Genomic DNA, 14,438 nt, shown 5'->3' on the forward strand with positions numbered 1-14,438 from the left:
AAGATCAACGATATGAATGTCACCAGGCTCTTACCAAGGTGGGCGATGAACTCCTGGGCTGAGTTCACATACTTGAGGAGCTTCTTGAGGAACTTGTAGGCAAACCTCTTCTCCATGGAGGAAGAGTCCTGCTCCATGTCCTTCAGACCTCTACAACACAGGGAGAAGGGACAGATGAAGTGTCATTCTGTCAAGACAATACAAATCAACGTCTTTACAAACACTGAAGTTCACACACTGACCTGGTGATGGCGTAGCCATTGATCTGTAGGAAGCGGAACAGGTCCTGGGCCTTCTCTTTGTCCCGGGCCTTCTCTTTGGCAGTCAGGGTGTCATAGGGCACCAGCAGAGGGTGAGTTGCCCCACCTAGAACCACAAACAACAACACTGAAACAATCAGAACCAATACATCTCACATTTACTCTGACTACATTCATCTGGCTCCTCCATCTCACAGGGAGTGAAGAGTATTATAGAACCACCTCTAATTCCAAGGTCATTCTTTTTCTTCTTAGCCCAGATGTTGTGATAATTCTCAGCCACAACCTCTACCATGCCCTTGATCCAAAGAGTAAAGAGAACACCTGTTAATTAAATAACATATTCACAGCCTAGTCATAAACAAACCAGTTATTTACTGTTACAAAATAACAGCTGTGGGGTTCACTCACCTGTAACTCTCTAGACAGAACCACATTGATGGTGTCTATTGGACTCGGGTTGAAACCGTTAGCCTGCCAAGAGTCAACAAGAAAAAATGCAGTAATAAAAACAAACATTGAACAGATGACTCAGCAGTCCTGGTATATACACTCTTAGAAAAAAGGGTTCCAAAAGGGTTCTTTGGCTGTCCCCATAGGAGAACCCTTTTTGGTTCCTGGTAGAACCCTTTTTGGTTCCAGGTAAAACCCTTTTGGCTTCCATGTAGAACCATCTGTGGAAAGGGTTTTACATGGAACCCAAAATGGTTCTACCTGGAACCAAAAGGGTTCTACCTGGAACCAAAAAGGGTTCTTCAAAAGGTTCTCCTATGGGGACTGCCGAAGAACCCTTTCAGGTTTTAGATAGCACCTTTTTTTCTAAGAGTGTAAAGTACTAGGAGGAGTAGGCTATTAAACTGAGTACATGAGAGGAGGACTGGGAGATCTTGCGCATCTTCTCACTCTCCCGTAGGGACATGGTCTCTCCATCCTTGGTCCTGTCGATGTTCCAGCCCATAGCCAGCATGCTCTTTAGAGTCTCCCTCACCGGCCACCTGTAGATCTCCTTCTCCTGAGGACCACACAGACACACACCAAGAGTTAGCAAGATATATAATCAGTTAGAAACTTACTAATCATCACATTGACAACTTAATCATGAGGTCTACCTATTGAGCTCGTCCTTTAGTGTACCAATTCCATATTGTGTAATGTTGTGCTACACTGTACCTTCTCTGTCAGGCCTTTGTAGGTCCTGAGCAGAGGGTGAGTCTTGGCCTTCTCATCTATACAGTCCCCGTACTTCCATCCCAACATCACCTGGAGAGAACAGACAAGTATGAGCCTTCTACAGAGCTGATAAATTACCAGCTAGTTTTTCAACCCAAATAAAAACAAATAGGATAGAGTGATCAACCCTGAAACCAGCCTCCTATTGTTTCTTCCAAGAGGATAGTGGTAAGGCTTTATAAAATACAGTGCAAAAGCAGTAGATTCTTAATCTTTATTCCCTGTTATAATCAATTGGTTCCAGGTATAATTTTGCAGCATCTAATACACATTTCCCTGGCAGAGGAGCTCATCGTTGGCCTACCTTCTCTGCTGACCATTTGTCATGGGAATGCTCAGCATATTTGTTGGCAATGTGTTCCAGTTTCTCTGGAATAGATATGCTGTAAAGAGAAAGTAACCATTACTCACTACAGGTATAAATCTGAGCCATCCAGAATGATGCATGCTGGGATAAAGCATATGTAAACGCAGTCATAAAGTATTTAAAAACACTGCACATTATATCAAATCAATTATGTGCATACTTTCTACATGGCACCTATAACAAGTTATTACATATAAAGTCAGAGTGGGATCACTTCATTTAAAGTGTCCTTAATTTGAGCAGACAGTCACGCCATACACGCCATAACCTCTGATGGCCACTCACTTGGCTGTGCTGATGGGTTTGGGGTCGAAGTTGCCCTGAGCGTCCACAGACACAGGCTTCTCCAGGGTGGTGCTGATGGTGGCGTCTATGTAGTCAGGTGGTAAGGCCCCAGATATGGCACTCAAACAGGGCATGGCCATCTTAAAGAGATCTGCGTCATACTTCTGCAATGTGAAACACACTCTGATTAGTGGACTATCAGAGGAACCTCCACTGAGGTCTCAGTAAGGCTAATCTATCGACTAGAGACTGCAGGAATGGCTAGAGGTTAAGAGAGATGCTTAATGCAGTTACAGAGAGCAGAGGCTGAGATCGATGATGGCTGTTCAAATATTGATGTTCTCAGCCTGGCCTTTCTGTCACCATCTTCACTTTCATGTGTGCACTCTAAGATGTGCTGGGTCCAAACATTTTCCGTACTTCAAAAAGAGACCATACAAGATAAACCATGAAATCAATGGTCATATTCAACAGCACAAAAAGGCAATGAGGCATTCGTAGAGAGATAATTCAATAGGACACTAAAGAGGAGTTTCTAGTGCTTGTACCAGATTACTAAAGGTTATGACTTATTGGCCTGAACATGTATCAACATGGTCAGCACTTCCTGATCAAAGCTCAGTGCAGCTCTGGTTTGATTGGCTCATTATCAGCCTTTGAAGCCTTAACTAGGAGCCTGTTGGAGCCCTGCCATTCTCCTGGGTCTAGGTGCTGTGTTAGAGGTGACTTCATCGTACCCTCTGTGACAGAGAATCCAAGACGCCCCAGAAGATCTTCTTTGTGAGGAGCAGCTCCTCGTCTGAGGCCATGCCGTAGCTGCCCCAGCCTGACGGCAGACAGTAGTACTTCCAGCTTTGCTCGTAGTGGTTGGTCAGGAGCTGTGGAGGGGGAGGACACAAAGGGTCAAAGGAGAGTCCATTAGACTGAGTGAGAGGATGTATGTACACTCTGCTGTGGGCTACACTGAAGGAATAGAAAACAGACACGTAGGTAACCCCTTTACTGGTGTACTGAAAGACAACAACACACTGGCACCGAGCCAAACATCTCAAATAGGATCTACAGCTGATGATAGGTCATGGGATATTCATTCTCACTAGCTCAGTGTAAAAACAGACAATGAGAGCCTTCTGTCAGTGGAGGCATAATCAACTGTGTTCAGTCTTCCACAGGCAATCAAATTCTTCCAGGCTGCTCTCTGCTCCCTGGTGCTCGGCTGTTGTATTAAAAACAGCACAACTGCCAACATCTGCTTAACGCTGGGAACAGCATCATTAATAGCAGTGAGAGTCAGAGTGAGGCAGAGTAAGATACAGAGGCTGTATGCTTGATAAACAGTGTGTGTACCGCCCAGCAGGATAGAGAGCTATTGACAGCAGGCAGCAGAGCGTAACCATGCAGGCCCTCATACCTCTGAACCATAGCCTGTTGAGAGCAGAGAGAGAGAGCAGTAGACGGGCAGACAAAGAGAGAAAGAGAGAGAGAGAGAGCGAGAGAGAAGGAGAGCGAAGGAGAGAAGGAGAGAGCAGAAGGGCAGAGGAAGAGAAAGAGAGAGGGAGAGGGAAAGAGAGGAGACATACCCTGAGAGGCATCTTGCAGTACTCCGTCAGCAAGGGCACGTCAAAGACAAGGCGTCGCAGGAGCTGCTGCAGCATGGAGGGACGCAGGTACCTGCAGACAGAGGAGGGCCAGACCAGGGAGGGAACAGGAGATCAGAGAGACACGACATCATGACCCAGGATAATACTGTATCCGTTTAGCTTAAGTGTTTCAATGGCCACACATTTTGCTTATTGCTTCCTTAAGGGGTGCTAATGTACATAGTGGAACTCCTTACTTGCAGACGGCCAGCAGACATTCCTCAATAGCGTCTCTCTGGGCCTTGGTGAGAGAGCGGCCCTTGGACAGCCTGTAGATGGTGTGCAGCGTGGAGTCGATGAGCGCGGCGTAGTGCTCTGTGGCAGCGAAGTGGGGAGCACAGCGGGTGAGCAGGGGCAGCATGGCAGAGCCGATGTACCTGTTCATGGCCAGAGCTGTCTCTGTGGTGCTGAGTACCTCCTACAGGGGAGGGGTCAAAGGGGAGAGGTCAACACAGCACAGTGTCACACAGCAGTTCTCACAACCCAGGCACAACTTCAACTGTTCCACAATCACTATCATTAGTTGTGCTCAAAGATAGGCTACTCTAAATAGAAGCCTAGTGAGGAGCTGAATCTGCACATTTGTCCTTAGGAAATTGCTGATGAAGAACTAAAACAGGGGGGCAAAGCACTGGGTCCTCCCAGGCCAGGGCTAGTCGTATCTACAGAGTACTACTCTCTTATTAAAGGCCTGGAATGGAGAGCCTTGCATCGTGTTACATGGGAAATTTATTTAATAACTGCTGGATTGCGTGGCTGCGTGATCCTCAGCGCTTCCCAGTGTGGATCAAAGTTCTGTGTGTCTGTATAGGAGCAGGGCAGCTGGTGGCCCAGGGGCTATTCTTAGCCGTTGTCACATTAACACTGGGGCTGGGGCTGGGGCTGGGGTGGAGGGTTGCCTCAGAGAGATCCAAAACAAGCAGAGCCATGGATATTCCAGCCCTTATCAAGGGGCATCATTAATAGCAGGGAATCACCAGGGTCAACCTCCACTAACACACTCCACTCCACTAAACCGACTCCACTTGTTAGACACTCAGCTTTAAATAGACACGCTTTAAACTCCCTCTCACATACACAAGCCTTTAATACACAGCCTCCACTCCACTCAACTCCCACATCCTTGAATACCTCAACCCACCTGTCTGATAAACAATGAACTAGATGGCAAAACAAACAAATTGATGCCTTAGCCTAATTTGTGGTCTTCCACATCTCCCACTTCTCAGCTGAGGGTGAGCTCACCACCCACCGTGTCCAGAGAAGCAGAGGCTTGCAGGTCGGGCAGGAAGCCCACATCCAACAGCTGAAGTAGGAAGCTTTGGTCCTCGATACCATAGACCCGGTCCAGGAACAGCACCATGGGGGCCTTATGGTCCGGGCAGAAACTGGCTGCCATATCAGGCTCTGTCACAGTGCCGTCTAAGAGGAAGAGAGAGAGAGAGAGAGAGAGAGAGAGAGAGAGAGAGAGAGAGAGAGAGAGAGAGAGAGAGAGAGAGAGAGAGAGAGAGAGAGAGAGAGAGAGAGAGAGAGAGAGAGAGAGAGAGAGAGAGAGAGAGAGAGAGAGAGAGAGAGAGAGAGAGAGAGAGAGAGGGGGGGAGAGGGAGAGGGAGAGGGAGAGGGAGAAAGAAAGAAAGAAAATAAAAGAAAGGGAAAGATAGACAAAGAAAGAGGATATAAAAAATAATGAGATACACAGAGGAATACAAAATAAGAAGAGGTGGTGGGTCTCTGTGTAAATATGACTTGTGTAAATATGTTTTTCTTGCAGTATTCAAACAGGGAGAGCTACCCATACATTATAGCAAGTCTCTTCTGATTAAGAAAGGCATGCAAGTCCAGACAACTCATGTGTATTCATTAGCAGCAGTGCAGTTGTGAGAGGGTTTCTGGGGAGGGAGGCACGGCTGAGTGATTCAGTTGTTGGCCGGCCGACAGCGCTCGTTGTGTGGCAGCGCTAGTTAGCAGCGTTTTAAGATCCGAGCGATGCCATGCTTGTGCAGAGCAATCAATAGAGAAAAACACCCGGCAACAGAAATGAGAGGAAGATGATGAGAGGAGAGCCGTGGGAGGTAGAAAGCCTTGGCTGATTAAAAACACATTAATTGTGAGCAGGATCAACAGCACGGCACCTCCATTTCAGCGATTGAGTTTCATACTTCATAATTTATACCTCAACCAATTCATTATTTAGATAACTTTTTGTCGTTTTTAGACTTCAGAGAGTAAAGTGTGCACGCCATTAGATCAGCCATGATGGTTGAGTGATTTGGGATCTTATTGCATGTTGTGTGTTGCGTTGCTATGTTGCTGTTGTGTGTGCTGTTGCGTGTTGCTGTTGTGGGTGCTGTGTGATATAAGAGCTGAAGTGGGAACTCCTCTACCTTTGTGGACGACAGGCATTTTGAGGGGTATGCTGATGATGCCCACCAGGTCTTCAGTGGGCACTAGGGAGCGCAGGATGGCACGGATACGCAGGGCCTCCCCTTTACCCTTGTTGATCAACTGAAGGACGAGGAGGAAGAGAAGGTCATTAGTCCTATTGAAGTCTCACTGGTGGAAAACATACATTCATTCAATCTTTACTTATCCAGAGAGAACAGATGCTGAGATGTCTCATATAATAAACTGTACCTCTCAGAGTAGGTTAGAGTACATATTACATTTACATTTTAGTCATTTAGCAGACGCTCTTATCCAGAGCGACTTACACTTAGTGAGTGCATACATTTTCATACTGGCCCCCCGTGGGAATCGAACCCACAACCCTGGACTTGCAAGCACCATGCTCTACCAACTGAGCTACACAGGGCCATATGATCTGTGATGGGAGTGGGACCATCAGCTAAACTCACATGCATCTCTGGAGCACAGCGTCCCAGTAGGTCGATGAGGGCAGAGTAGAAGGACATGATGGCATTGCCCATATGCACCACCTCTTCCTCCTCATCATCCTCAGCAGACCTGCCCACAACAAACACAGTGAGAAGGGAACGTGAGAAGGTCTTCTGGGTCTTACCTTGCCATCTGAACTAACTCATGATGATCTTACAGGGTTTACCTTGGTATGTACTATTAGTTCTATGCCGTTAGCTCTTGCTCTATATTTATGGCTGGTACAGTATGTATCTTACGCGTCAGAGCTGACCCCCTGGGCGGAGGAGGGCAGGTCCAAAGCAGGGTTATCTGAGATCTTGATGGCCTCTTTCATGGCTGCCAGCAGCCCGTTACCCCCCTCTCCTCTCAGGGCCGGGCCAAAACACTCTGGACGCCTGATCAGTAGCTTCACCACCACACTAGAGTTCTCCTCCACACTCTCACCTGGAACACACACATGCATTTGTTACACACACACTCGCCAGGTTAACAAAACATATACAGTTGAAGTCGGAAGTTTACATACACTTAGGTTGGAGTCATTAAAACTTGTTTTTCAACCACTCCACAAATGTCTTGTTAACAAACTATAGTTTTGGCAAGTCGGTTAGGACATCTACTTTGTGCATGACACAAGTCATTTTTCCAACAATTGTTTACAGACAGATTATTTCACTTATAATTCACTGTATCACAATTCCAGTGGGTCGGAAGTTTACATACACAAAGTTGATTGTGCCTTTAAACAGCTTGTAAAATTCAAAAAAATGATGTAATGGCTTTAGAAGCTTCTGATAGGCTGATTGACATCATTTGAGTCAATTGGAGGTGTACCTGTGGATGTATTTCAAGGCCTACCTTCAAACTCAGTGCCTCTTTGCTTGACATCATGGGAAAATCAAAAGAAATCAGCCAAGACCTCAGAAAAAAAATTGTAGACCTCCACAAGTCTGGTTAATCCTTGGGAGCAATTTCCAAATGGCTGAAGGTACCACGTTCATCTGTACAAAAAATAAACACCACGGGACCACGCAGCCGTCATACCGCTCAGGAAGGAGACGCGTTCTGTCTCCTAGAGATGAACGTACTTTCGTGTGAAAAGTGCAAATCAATCCCAGAACAACAGCAAAGGACCTTGTGAAGATGCTGAAGGAAACAGGTACAAAAGTATCTATATCCACAGTAAAACGAGTCCTTTATCGACATAACCTGAAAGGACGCTCAGCAAGGAAGAAGCCACTGCTCCAAAACCACCATAAAAAAGACAGACTACGGTTTGCAACTGCACATGGGGACAACTTTTTGGAGAAATGTGCTCTGGTCTGATTAAACAAAAATAGAACTGTTTGGCCATAATGACCATTGTTATGTTTGGAGGAAAAAGGGGGTGGCTTGCAAGCCGAAGAACACCATCCCAACCGTGAAGCACGGGGGTGGCAGCATCATGCTGTGGTGGTGCTTTGCTGCAGGAGGGACTGGTGCACTTCACAAAATAGATGGCATCAGGAGGAAGGAAAATGTTGTGGATATATTGAAGCAACATCTCAAGACATCAGTCAGGAAGTTAAAGCTTGGTCGCAAATGGGTCTTCCAAATGGACAATGACCCCAAGCATACTTCCAAAGTTGTGGCAAAATGGCTTAAGGACAACAAAGTCAAGGTATTGGAGTGGCCATCACAAAGCCCTGACCTCAATCCTATAGAAAATCTGTGGGCAGAACTGAAAAAGCGTGTGCGAGCAAGGAGGCTTACAAACCTGACTCAGTTACACCAGCTCTGTCAGGAGGAATGGGCCAAAATTCACCCAACTTATTGTGGGAAGCTTGTGGAAGGCTACCAGAAACGTTTGACCCAATTTAAACAATTTAAAGGCAATGCTACCAAATACTAATTGAGTGTATGTAAACTTCTGACGCACTGGGAATGTGATGAAATAAATAAATGCTGAAATAAATCACTCTCTACAATTATTCTGACATTTCACATTCTTAAAATAAAGTGGTGATCCTAACTGACCTAAGACAGGGAATCTTTACAAGGATTACATGTCAGGAATTGTGAAAAACTGAGTTTAAATGTATTTGGCTAAGGTGTATGTAAACTTCCGACTTCATCAGAAATAAACTGCATTAGCACATAGACATCAACTCAGATATCGACACAAGATGCACACAAAATGCATTGGCGGTGGAAAAACACACACAAATATTGTACACAGTTCACACACACATCAACAACGGACATGAACAAAATACTCCCTCGGGCTCCCAAACACCTCGGAGGTGAGAGCTTGCCAATGTATTGCTACTTTTCTTGGTCCATCACTGCCAGGAAGCAAATGAATGGCTGCCCTGCTCTTTCATCCAGGAGCAGTTTCCAATATTCAATCTCTTTAGTGAGAGCGTGTTCCTCCACTGAGCTCTACTGGTGCTGAGGCTGTAGCTCCTATCAGCTAACCCCCTCAGGCAGTCTAGCCTGCCCTGCAGGATCCACACAGACAGGCCATCTCTAACCCTGCCCACCCCTGGTATGGAAGGCACAGTACAGTACAGTACAGTACAGTACAGTACCAAGCCGCATCCTCCACTTTACCCTACAGAGACCAAGGTTCAGTACAGTAGCTGCTGACTGTCATTACAGTACAGTGCCCCACCTACCATTGACAAAGACAGCGAAGCGCAGGAAGGAGAGGTAGCGCTCGCCCTCAATGGGGTTCCAGCCGATGTCAGGGTAACCTTTGTCCAGCAGCATGGGACAGCTCTGGAGCCCACAGCCTGCTAGGTACGTCACCACCTGCAACACACAACCAGGACACAACCAGGACACAACCAGGACACAACCAAGACAAGCTTAGTAACAGACACATGGACTGAGGATACTCTGAAACACATAGACACAAAACACCAATTCTAATGCACACACACCAACTCACACACATCCAATAGAGACAGCATCACCTACCTTATCCAGGTCGGGCTCCTCCAGGGCCAAGGCCAGGCCGTTGTTGTCCATCACAGAAGAGGCAGCCACGTCTAGAGGAGTGGAGCCCCTCATGGCTGGGGATGCTACATAGGATCCAATTAAAGTTGTTACTTTCTCACAGGTATTTACAACAAGTCTGGTGTTCAGAGAATGATTCTCCATTCCACTAAGTCAGAGGTACTTCTAATTGAGATGGGAGGTAGTGGGAGTAACCTAAAGCCAACAGCAGGGGGCAGCATTACACTCTCATGACGAACCAGGACCAGACTCTGATTGGACTGTCAAACTGTTAATCTGTCAACAGCTGAGTGATACTGATCTAAACCAAAGTTTCCAGCTCCTATTTGTAGCATTTACTCATACCTTCTATTGTTTCATCTTTGTTTTCATAAACAGAAATGATTGGTTCAGGCTAAAATCACACTCAAAGGCTTTGTCCAATATACTGTAGGTGCAATAATGTATAATGTATATGGGTCGAGAAGACTACATTGTCCCTTGCCTTTGGACTATTCTCTCTGTGTGTGTGTGTGTGTGTGTGTGTGTGTGTGTGTGTGTGTGAGTGTGTGTGAGAGAGTTAATCCAGGAGAGAACCACTCTCTCTTTCTCTCTGCCACAGCAGGGTGTTCAAAGAGTGACTGTGACACAACCTCTCCTGTACGATGACTCACCCTCTCCCCTGATGAATTCTCAACACGACCAACTGACCAACCACACACACACACGCACGCACACACACACACACACACACACACACACACACACACACACACACACACACACACACACACACACACACACACACACACACACACACACACACACACACACACACACACACACCTAATCTCAGGTGTGTGTCTAATGTTTGCAGACTCACAGCTCAAGGACCTAACGTGAGGCCCCAATTAAATTATGGTCCATAACAATGAGAACAGCATCAGAGATGCCGTCACACCCAGTGTAACTAGAGTATGAGCAATAGGAAGTAAGAGACGCTGGATATAGCATGTTATTTTCCTATGTCAGAGACTCTCCATCAACTCAGGGGTGTAGTGTACTGAGCATGTGATTCCCATCAACCCCTAGCAAGTGTACCCCCAGCCCCAGCTCTACCAGGAGCAGTCTACCCCCAGGCCCAGCTCTACCAGGAGCAGTCTACCCCCAGCCCCAGCTCTACCAGGAGCAGACTACCCCCAGCCCCAGCTCTACCAGGAGCAGTCTACCCCCAGGCCCAGCTCTACCAGGAGCAGTCTACCCCCAGCCCCAGCTCTACCAGGAGCAGTCTATCCCCAGCCCCAGCTCTACCAGGAGCAGACTACCCCCAGCCCCAGCTCTACCAGGAGCAGTCTACCCCCAGGCCCAGCTCTACCAGGTGCAGTCTACCCCCAGCCCCAGCTCTACCAGGAGCAGTCTACCCCCAGCCCCAGCTCTACCAGGAGCAGTCTACCCCCAGCCCCAGCTCTACCAGGAGCAGTCTACCCCCAGCCCCAGCTCTACCAGGAGCAGTCTAACCCCAGGCCCAGCTCTACCAGGAGCAGTCTATCCCCAGGCCCAGCTCTACCAGGAGCAGTCTACCCCCAGGCCCAGCTCTACCAGGAGCAGTCTACCCCCAGGCCCAGCTCTATCAGGAGCAGTCTACCCCCAGGCCCAGCTCTATCAGGAGCAGTGTACCTCCAGGCCCAGCTCTACCAGGAGCAGTGTACATCCAGGCCCAGCTCTACCAGGAGAAGTATGTCCCCAGGCCCAGCTCTACCAGGAGCAGTGTACCCCCAGGCCCAGCTCTACCAGGAGCAGTGTACCCCCAGCCCCAGCTCTACCAGGAACAGTCTACCCCCAGGCCCAGCTCTACCAGGAGCAGTGTACCCCCAGGCCCAGCTCTACCAGGAGCAGTGTACCCCCAGGCCCAGCTCTACCAGGAGCAGTGTACCCCCAGCCCCAGCTCTACCAGGAGCAGTGTACCCCCAAGCCCAGCTCTACCAGGAGCAATCTACCCCCAGGCCCAGCTCTACCAGGAGCAGTATACTTACCCAGGCCCACGCTGCTGTTCTCCAGAAGGTAGCTGAGGTGGTCAAACATGGCCTTCTGGTTCTGACGACTGATCCTGCAGAAGTAACACAGGAAGCGACAGCAGCTGGCCACCATCTTGGGGAAAGCTATCTCCTGAGAGGAAAACACAGGGACTAGGGTTAATGAGGCACAACCTGTACAACTAGCACTATAAAACTGAGACTCAGCTGACATTCTGATGGCTATGCATATTATTAGTAGATCAAACTTAAAACTAGTAGTAGTTAAACTGTTGAAAATAAAAGACCTGAAAGATAAACACAAGCTTAACTCATGTGATCATCAAAAAGAGACAGACAGACAGGCAGACAGGAGGGTACAGTTACAGTATCACTTTATTCTGGGCTTGTGTTGGGTCTAGTGACTATTTGGCTTCCTCAAGGCGTGTTGCTATAAATCCCCTTCACTAATGAATGCCTAAAAAGGCCTGCCATGCCATGCCATGCCGACCCCCCTCTGTCCTCCCTCCATCCCCGGCCCGGGCTCTATACCCCAGTGTCATGGTAGAGAGCTGTCAGCCTGGGAGAATAACCACCTGCTGTGGTGTATTTATTACTGCCCTCCCCTCCTTTCCCAAACACACACTCAGCCTCCCTTCTACATGCAGTACAGCCTCCCTTGCCTTGGTTTATATCACATACACATTGGAGCTCTGGAAAACCAGTTTTTCACATCCTGCATACAACCAATATTTATTCTCAAGTTTGTTTATTAAAGTAATTCCCTGTGATTGGCCATAGTGTTGTGTTATGCTGCATCTGACGCCTACCCAGTAGCCACACAGTGCTACTTGAATCTCTCATCAACAACTGTCATGGATGCTGTGATACACCTCTATCATCAGTAGCAGTACTGAACTGTACCTGGGACTTGCCTCCTCCCAGCACGTTGACCATCACCTCCATCACCGTCTCATGCATGCCTAGAACACGCATCAGGTTGGGGTGCTGGTAGAATATCTTATTGTTCATGATGTCACTGGATGGAAATACAAAACACAGAATACTCAGAACAGGTCAAATAATACTTGGAACAGTGATCGGGATCATAATTGTATCTGAAATTAACAAAAGCCTTGGTACTTTAAAGTTCCCTGGTTATCAGACTATGTATGTTCGTGCAGTAGACTGTGTCACTGACATGTAACCTACCCCAGTCCGTCGATCATGAGTTTCTCCTCCTCCTTGCCCATGCGTACGGACAACAGTGATCTGATCTGACCCAGAGAGGCCAGCAGGTTGATGGTGTCCTGTATAGAGGCAGCACTGATAGTGTAGCTTTTCCTCATGGCCCGGAGCAGCTCTCCAATGCTGTCATACTGTCTCCTCAGCAGGCTGAACATCACTCTAACCAGCTCCGGGTCCTGGATGTGGCACTCCTGAGCCCAGCTCACCATGGTCTGGGAGATCAACTCCTTCAGGTTGGCTAGAGACCAGGGAACAGACAGCAGAACCTAGTTATCTCCCACTCTTTACACGGTTAGGATATGTACTGCATAGCCACACTTTTTGTAACCTTTGTCATATAGTGGTATAGTAAGAAGTCATAACATAATAGTGGTAAAAACAAGACCAGTCTACGGTAGTACAGTAGATGGAACTAGTGTGTGGGAAATGAGCCTTTTCAAAGAGACTTGTAGGCAATGTTCCCTCTAAGCGCAGTAGCCGCGAGACTGCCTCCCCAGGACTGCCGCGCAGAAATATCATCCCACAGAGAGAAGCATGAGATTGAACTTCACTCAACTTTCTAGAACAGTGGCCACCAACCGGTCGATCGCGATCGACTGGTTGATCTCCAACACATTCCTAGTTGATCGCCAAACATTTCTGTAAAAAACCCAACGATAAAGCCTTCTGTTCCTATTTTTTTTTTATTTGTCTCGTGCTGTAGGTGCATCCGATTCAGCTGCCCTGAGCGCCGTGTAGGCCAACTGTTGCCATTTTCAACCATTTCATGTGTCTGAAGGTACAAACGCTGCATTCCAGGCGGGCCCAGAGAGCAAATCAAGTGCACTATAGGCCTACCGCTGGCCAATTGGATGGCTCAGATGATCGTGTCTGCAGTAACGTAACAGGCATAAAAGAAAGCTACAGCAAAGTTGATACTGTGAGATGTCAAAACTTTTAAAACCATGACTAGAGAGAGACTGTCAACGACTACAGCAAAAATATGCTGTTTTTATGAGTTCATGTTTAAGTCCTGTCTCAGCACTGTCACCACCTTGTATTCAACAAATGCGCCTTCTTCCTACAACAAGCACTGCAGCAGTAATGAATTAGTAGCAAAGTGTATCTATAGGCTTGCGTTGTTGTTATTATTAGCTGCTTGGGTCTTTTTTTAAATCAAGGAATATTTCACTTTCTCTGTTCATAGGAGTAACAACATGAATTTGTGCATGGCAGACGGTGTGCCTTTTTGGTCAGTAGTATCAGTGGAGGAAAGGGAGAGCGGGGGGAGAGAGCAGCAGATAGAGGGTCCGCCTCTCAATATCCCTCCGCTGAGACTGACCATCAGATGCAGGCACCATCAACCCAGAAAAAGAAAAAGAAAAAGCAAATTATTTAAATGTATTCTCACTCAGCTGTGCTTCACAAGTAATACAACAATGGATCTATTACCGGTGTGATCATATAGCCTACGTCAAACTTTGAAATATAATGTAAAACAACGTCCCAAACAACAATGCATGGCAATTCAAGCAAAGACAATATGCGGTGATAATGTATT

At 47.2% G+C, this 14,438-nt stretch overlaps 1 protein-coding gene across 2 annotated transcripts in view; it reads right to left on the bottom strand.

The window, feature by feature from the left end:
- The window catches only part of LOC121539250 (ryanodine receptor 3), a 144,213-nt gene that overhangs the window by 29,445 nt on the left and 100,330 nt on the right, over nt 1-14,438 (bottom strand). For both annotated transcript variants that reach the window (XM_041847602.2, XM_041847601.2), the window contains 20 exons: nt 12,863-13,136; nt 12,575-12,689; nt 11,672-11,804; nt 9,621-9,724; nt 9,317-9,452; nt 6,917-7,103; nt 6,638-6,746; nt 6,167-6,287; nt 5,035-5,204; nt 3,980-4,200; nt 3,723-3,813; nt 2,880-3,020; nt 2,143-2,306; nt 1,795-1,873; nt 1,431-1,520; nt 1,126-1,272; nt 672-734; nt 483-558; nt 243-366; nt 35-150 (listed from right to left, as the gene is read on the bottom strand). In XM_041847602.2, coding sequence (XP_041703536.2) covers nt 35-150; nt 243-366; nt 483-558; nt 672-734; nt 1,126-1,272; nt 1,431-1,520; nt 1,795-1,873; nt 2,143-2,306; nt 2,880-3,020; nt 3,723-3,813; nt 3,980-4,200; nt 5,035-5,204; nt 6,167-6,287; nt 6,638-6,746; nt 6,917-7,103; nt 9,317-9,452; nt 9,621-9,724; nt 11,672-11,804; nt 12,575-12,689; nt 12,863-13,136 — 2,661 coding nt within the window. The remainder of the gene's footprint in view (nt 1-34; nt 151-242; nt 367-482; nt 559-671; nt 735-1,125; nt 1,273-1,430; nt 1,521-1,794; nt 1,874-2,142; nt 2,307-2,879; nt 3,021-3,722; nt 3,814-3,979; nt 4,201-5,034; nt 5,205-6,166; nt 6,288-6,637; nt 6,747-6,916; nt 7,104-9,316; nt 9,453-9,620; nt 9,725-11,671; nt 11,805-12,574; nt 12,690-12,862; nt 13,137-14,438) is intronic.

This window comes from Coregonus clupeaformis, chromosome 25, assembly GCF_020615455.1.
Source record: "Coregonus clupeaformis isolate EN_2021a chromosome 25, ASM2061545v1, whole genome shotgun sequence".
Taxonomy (NCBI): Eukaryota; Metazoa; Chordata; class Actinopteri; order Salmoniformes; family Salmonidae; genus Coregonus; species Coregonus clupeaformis.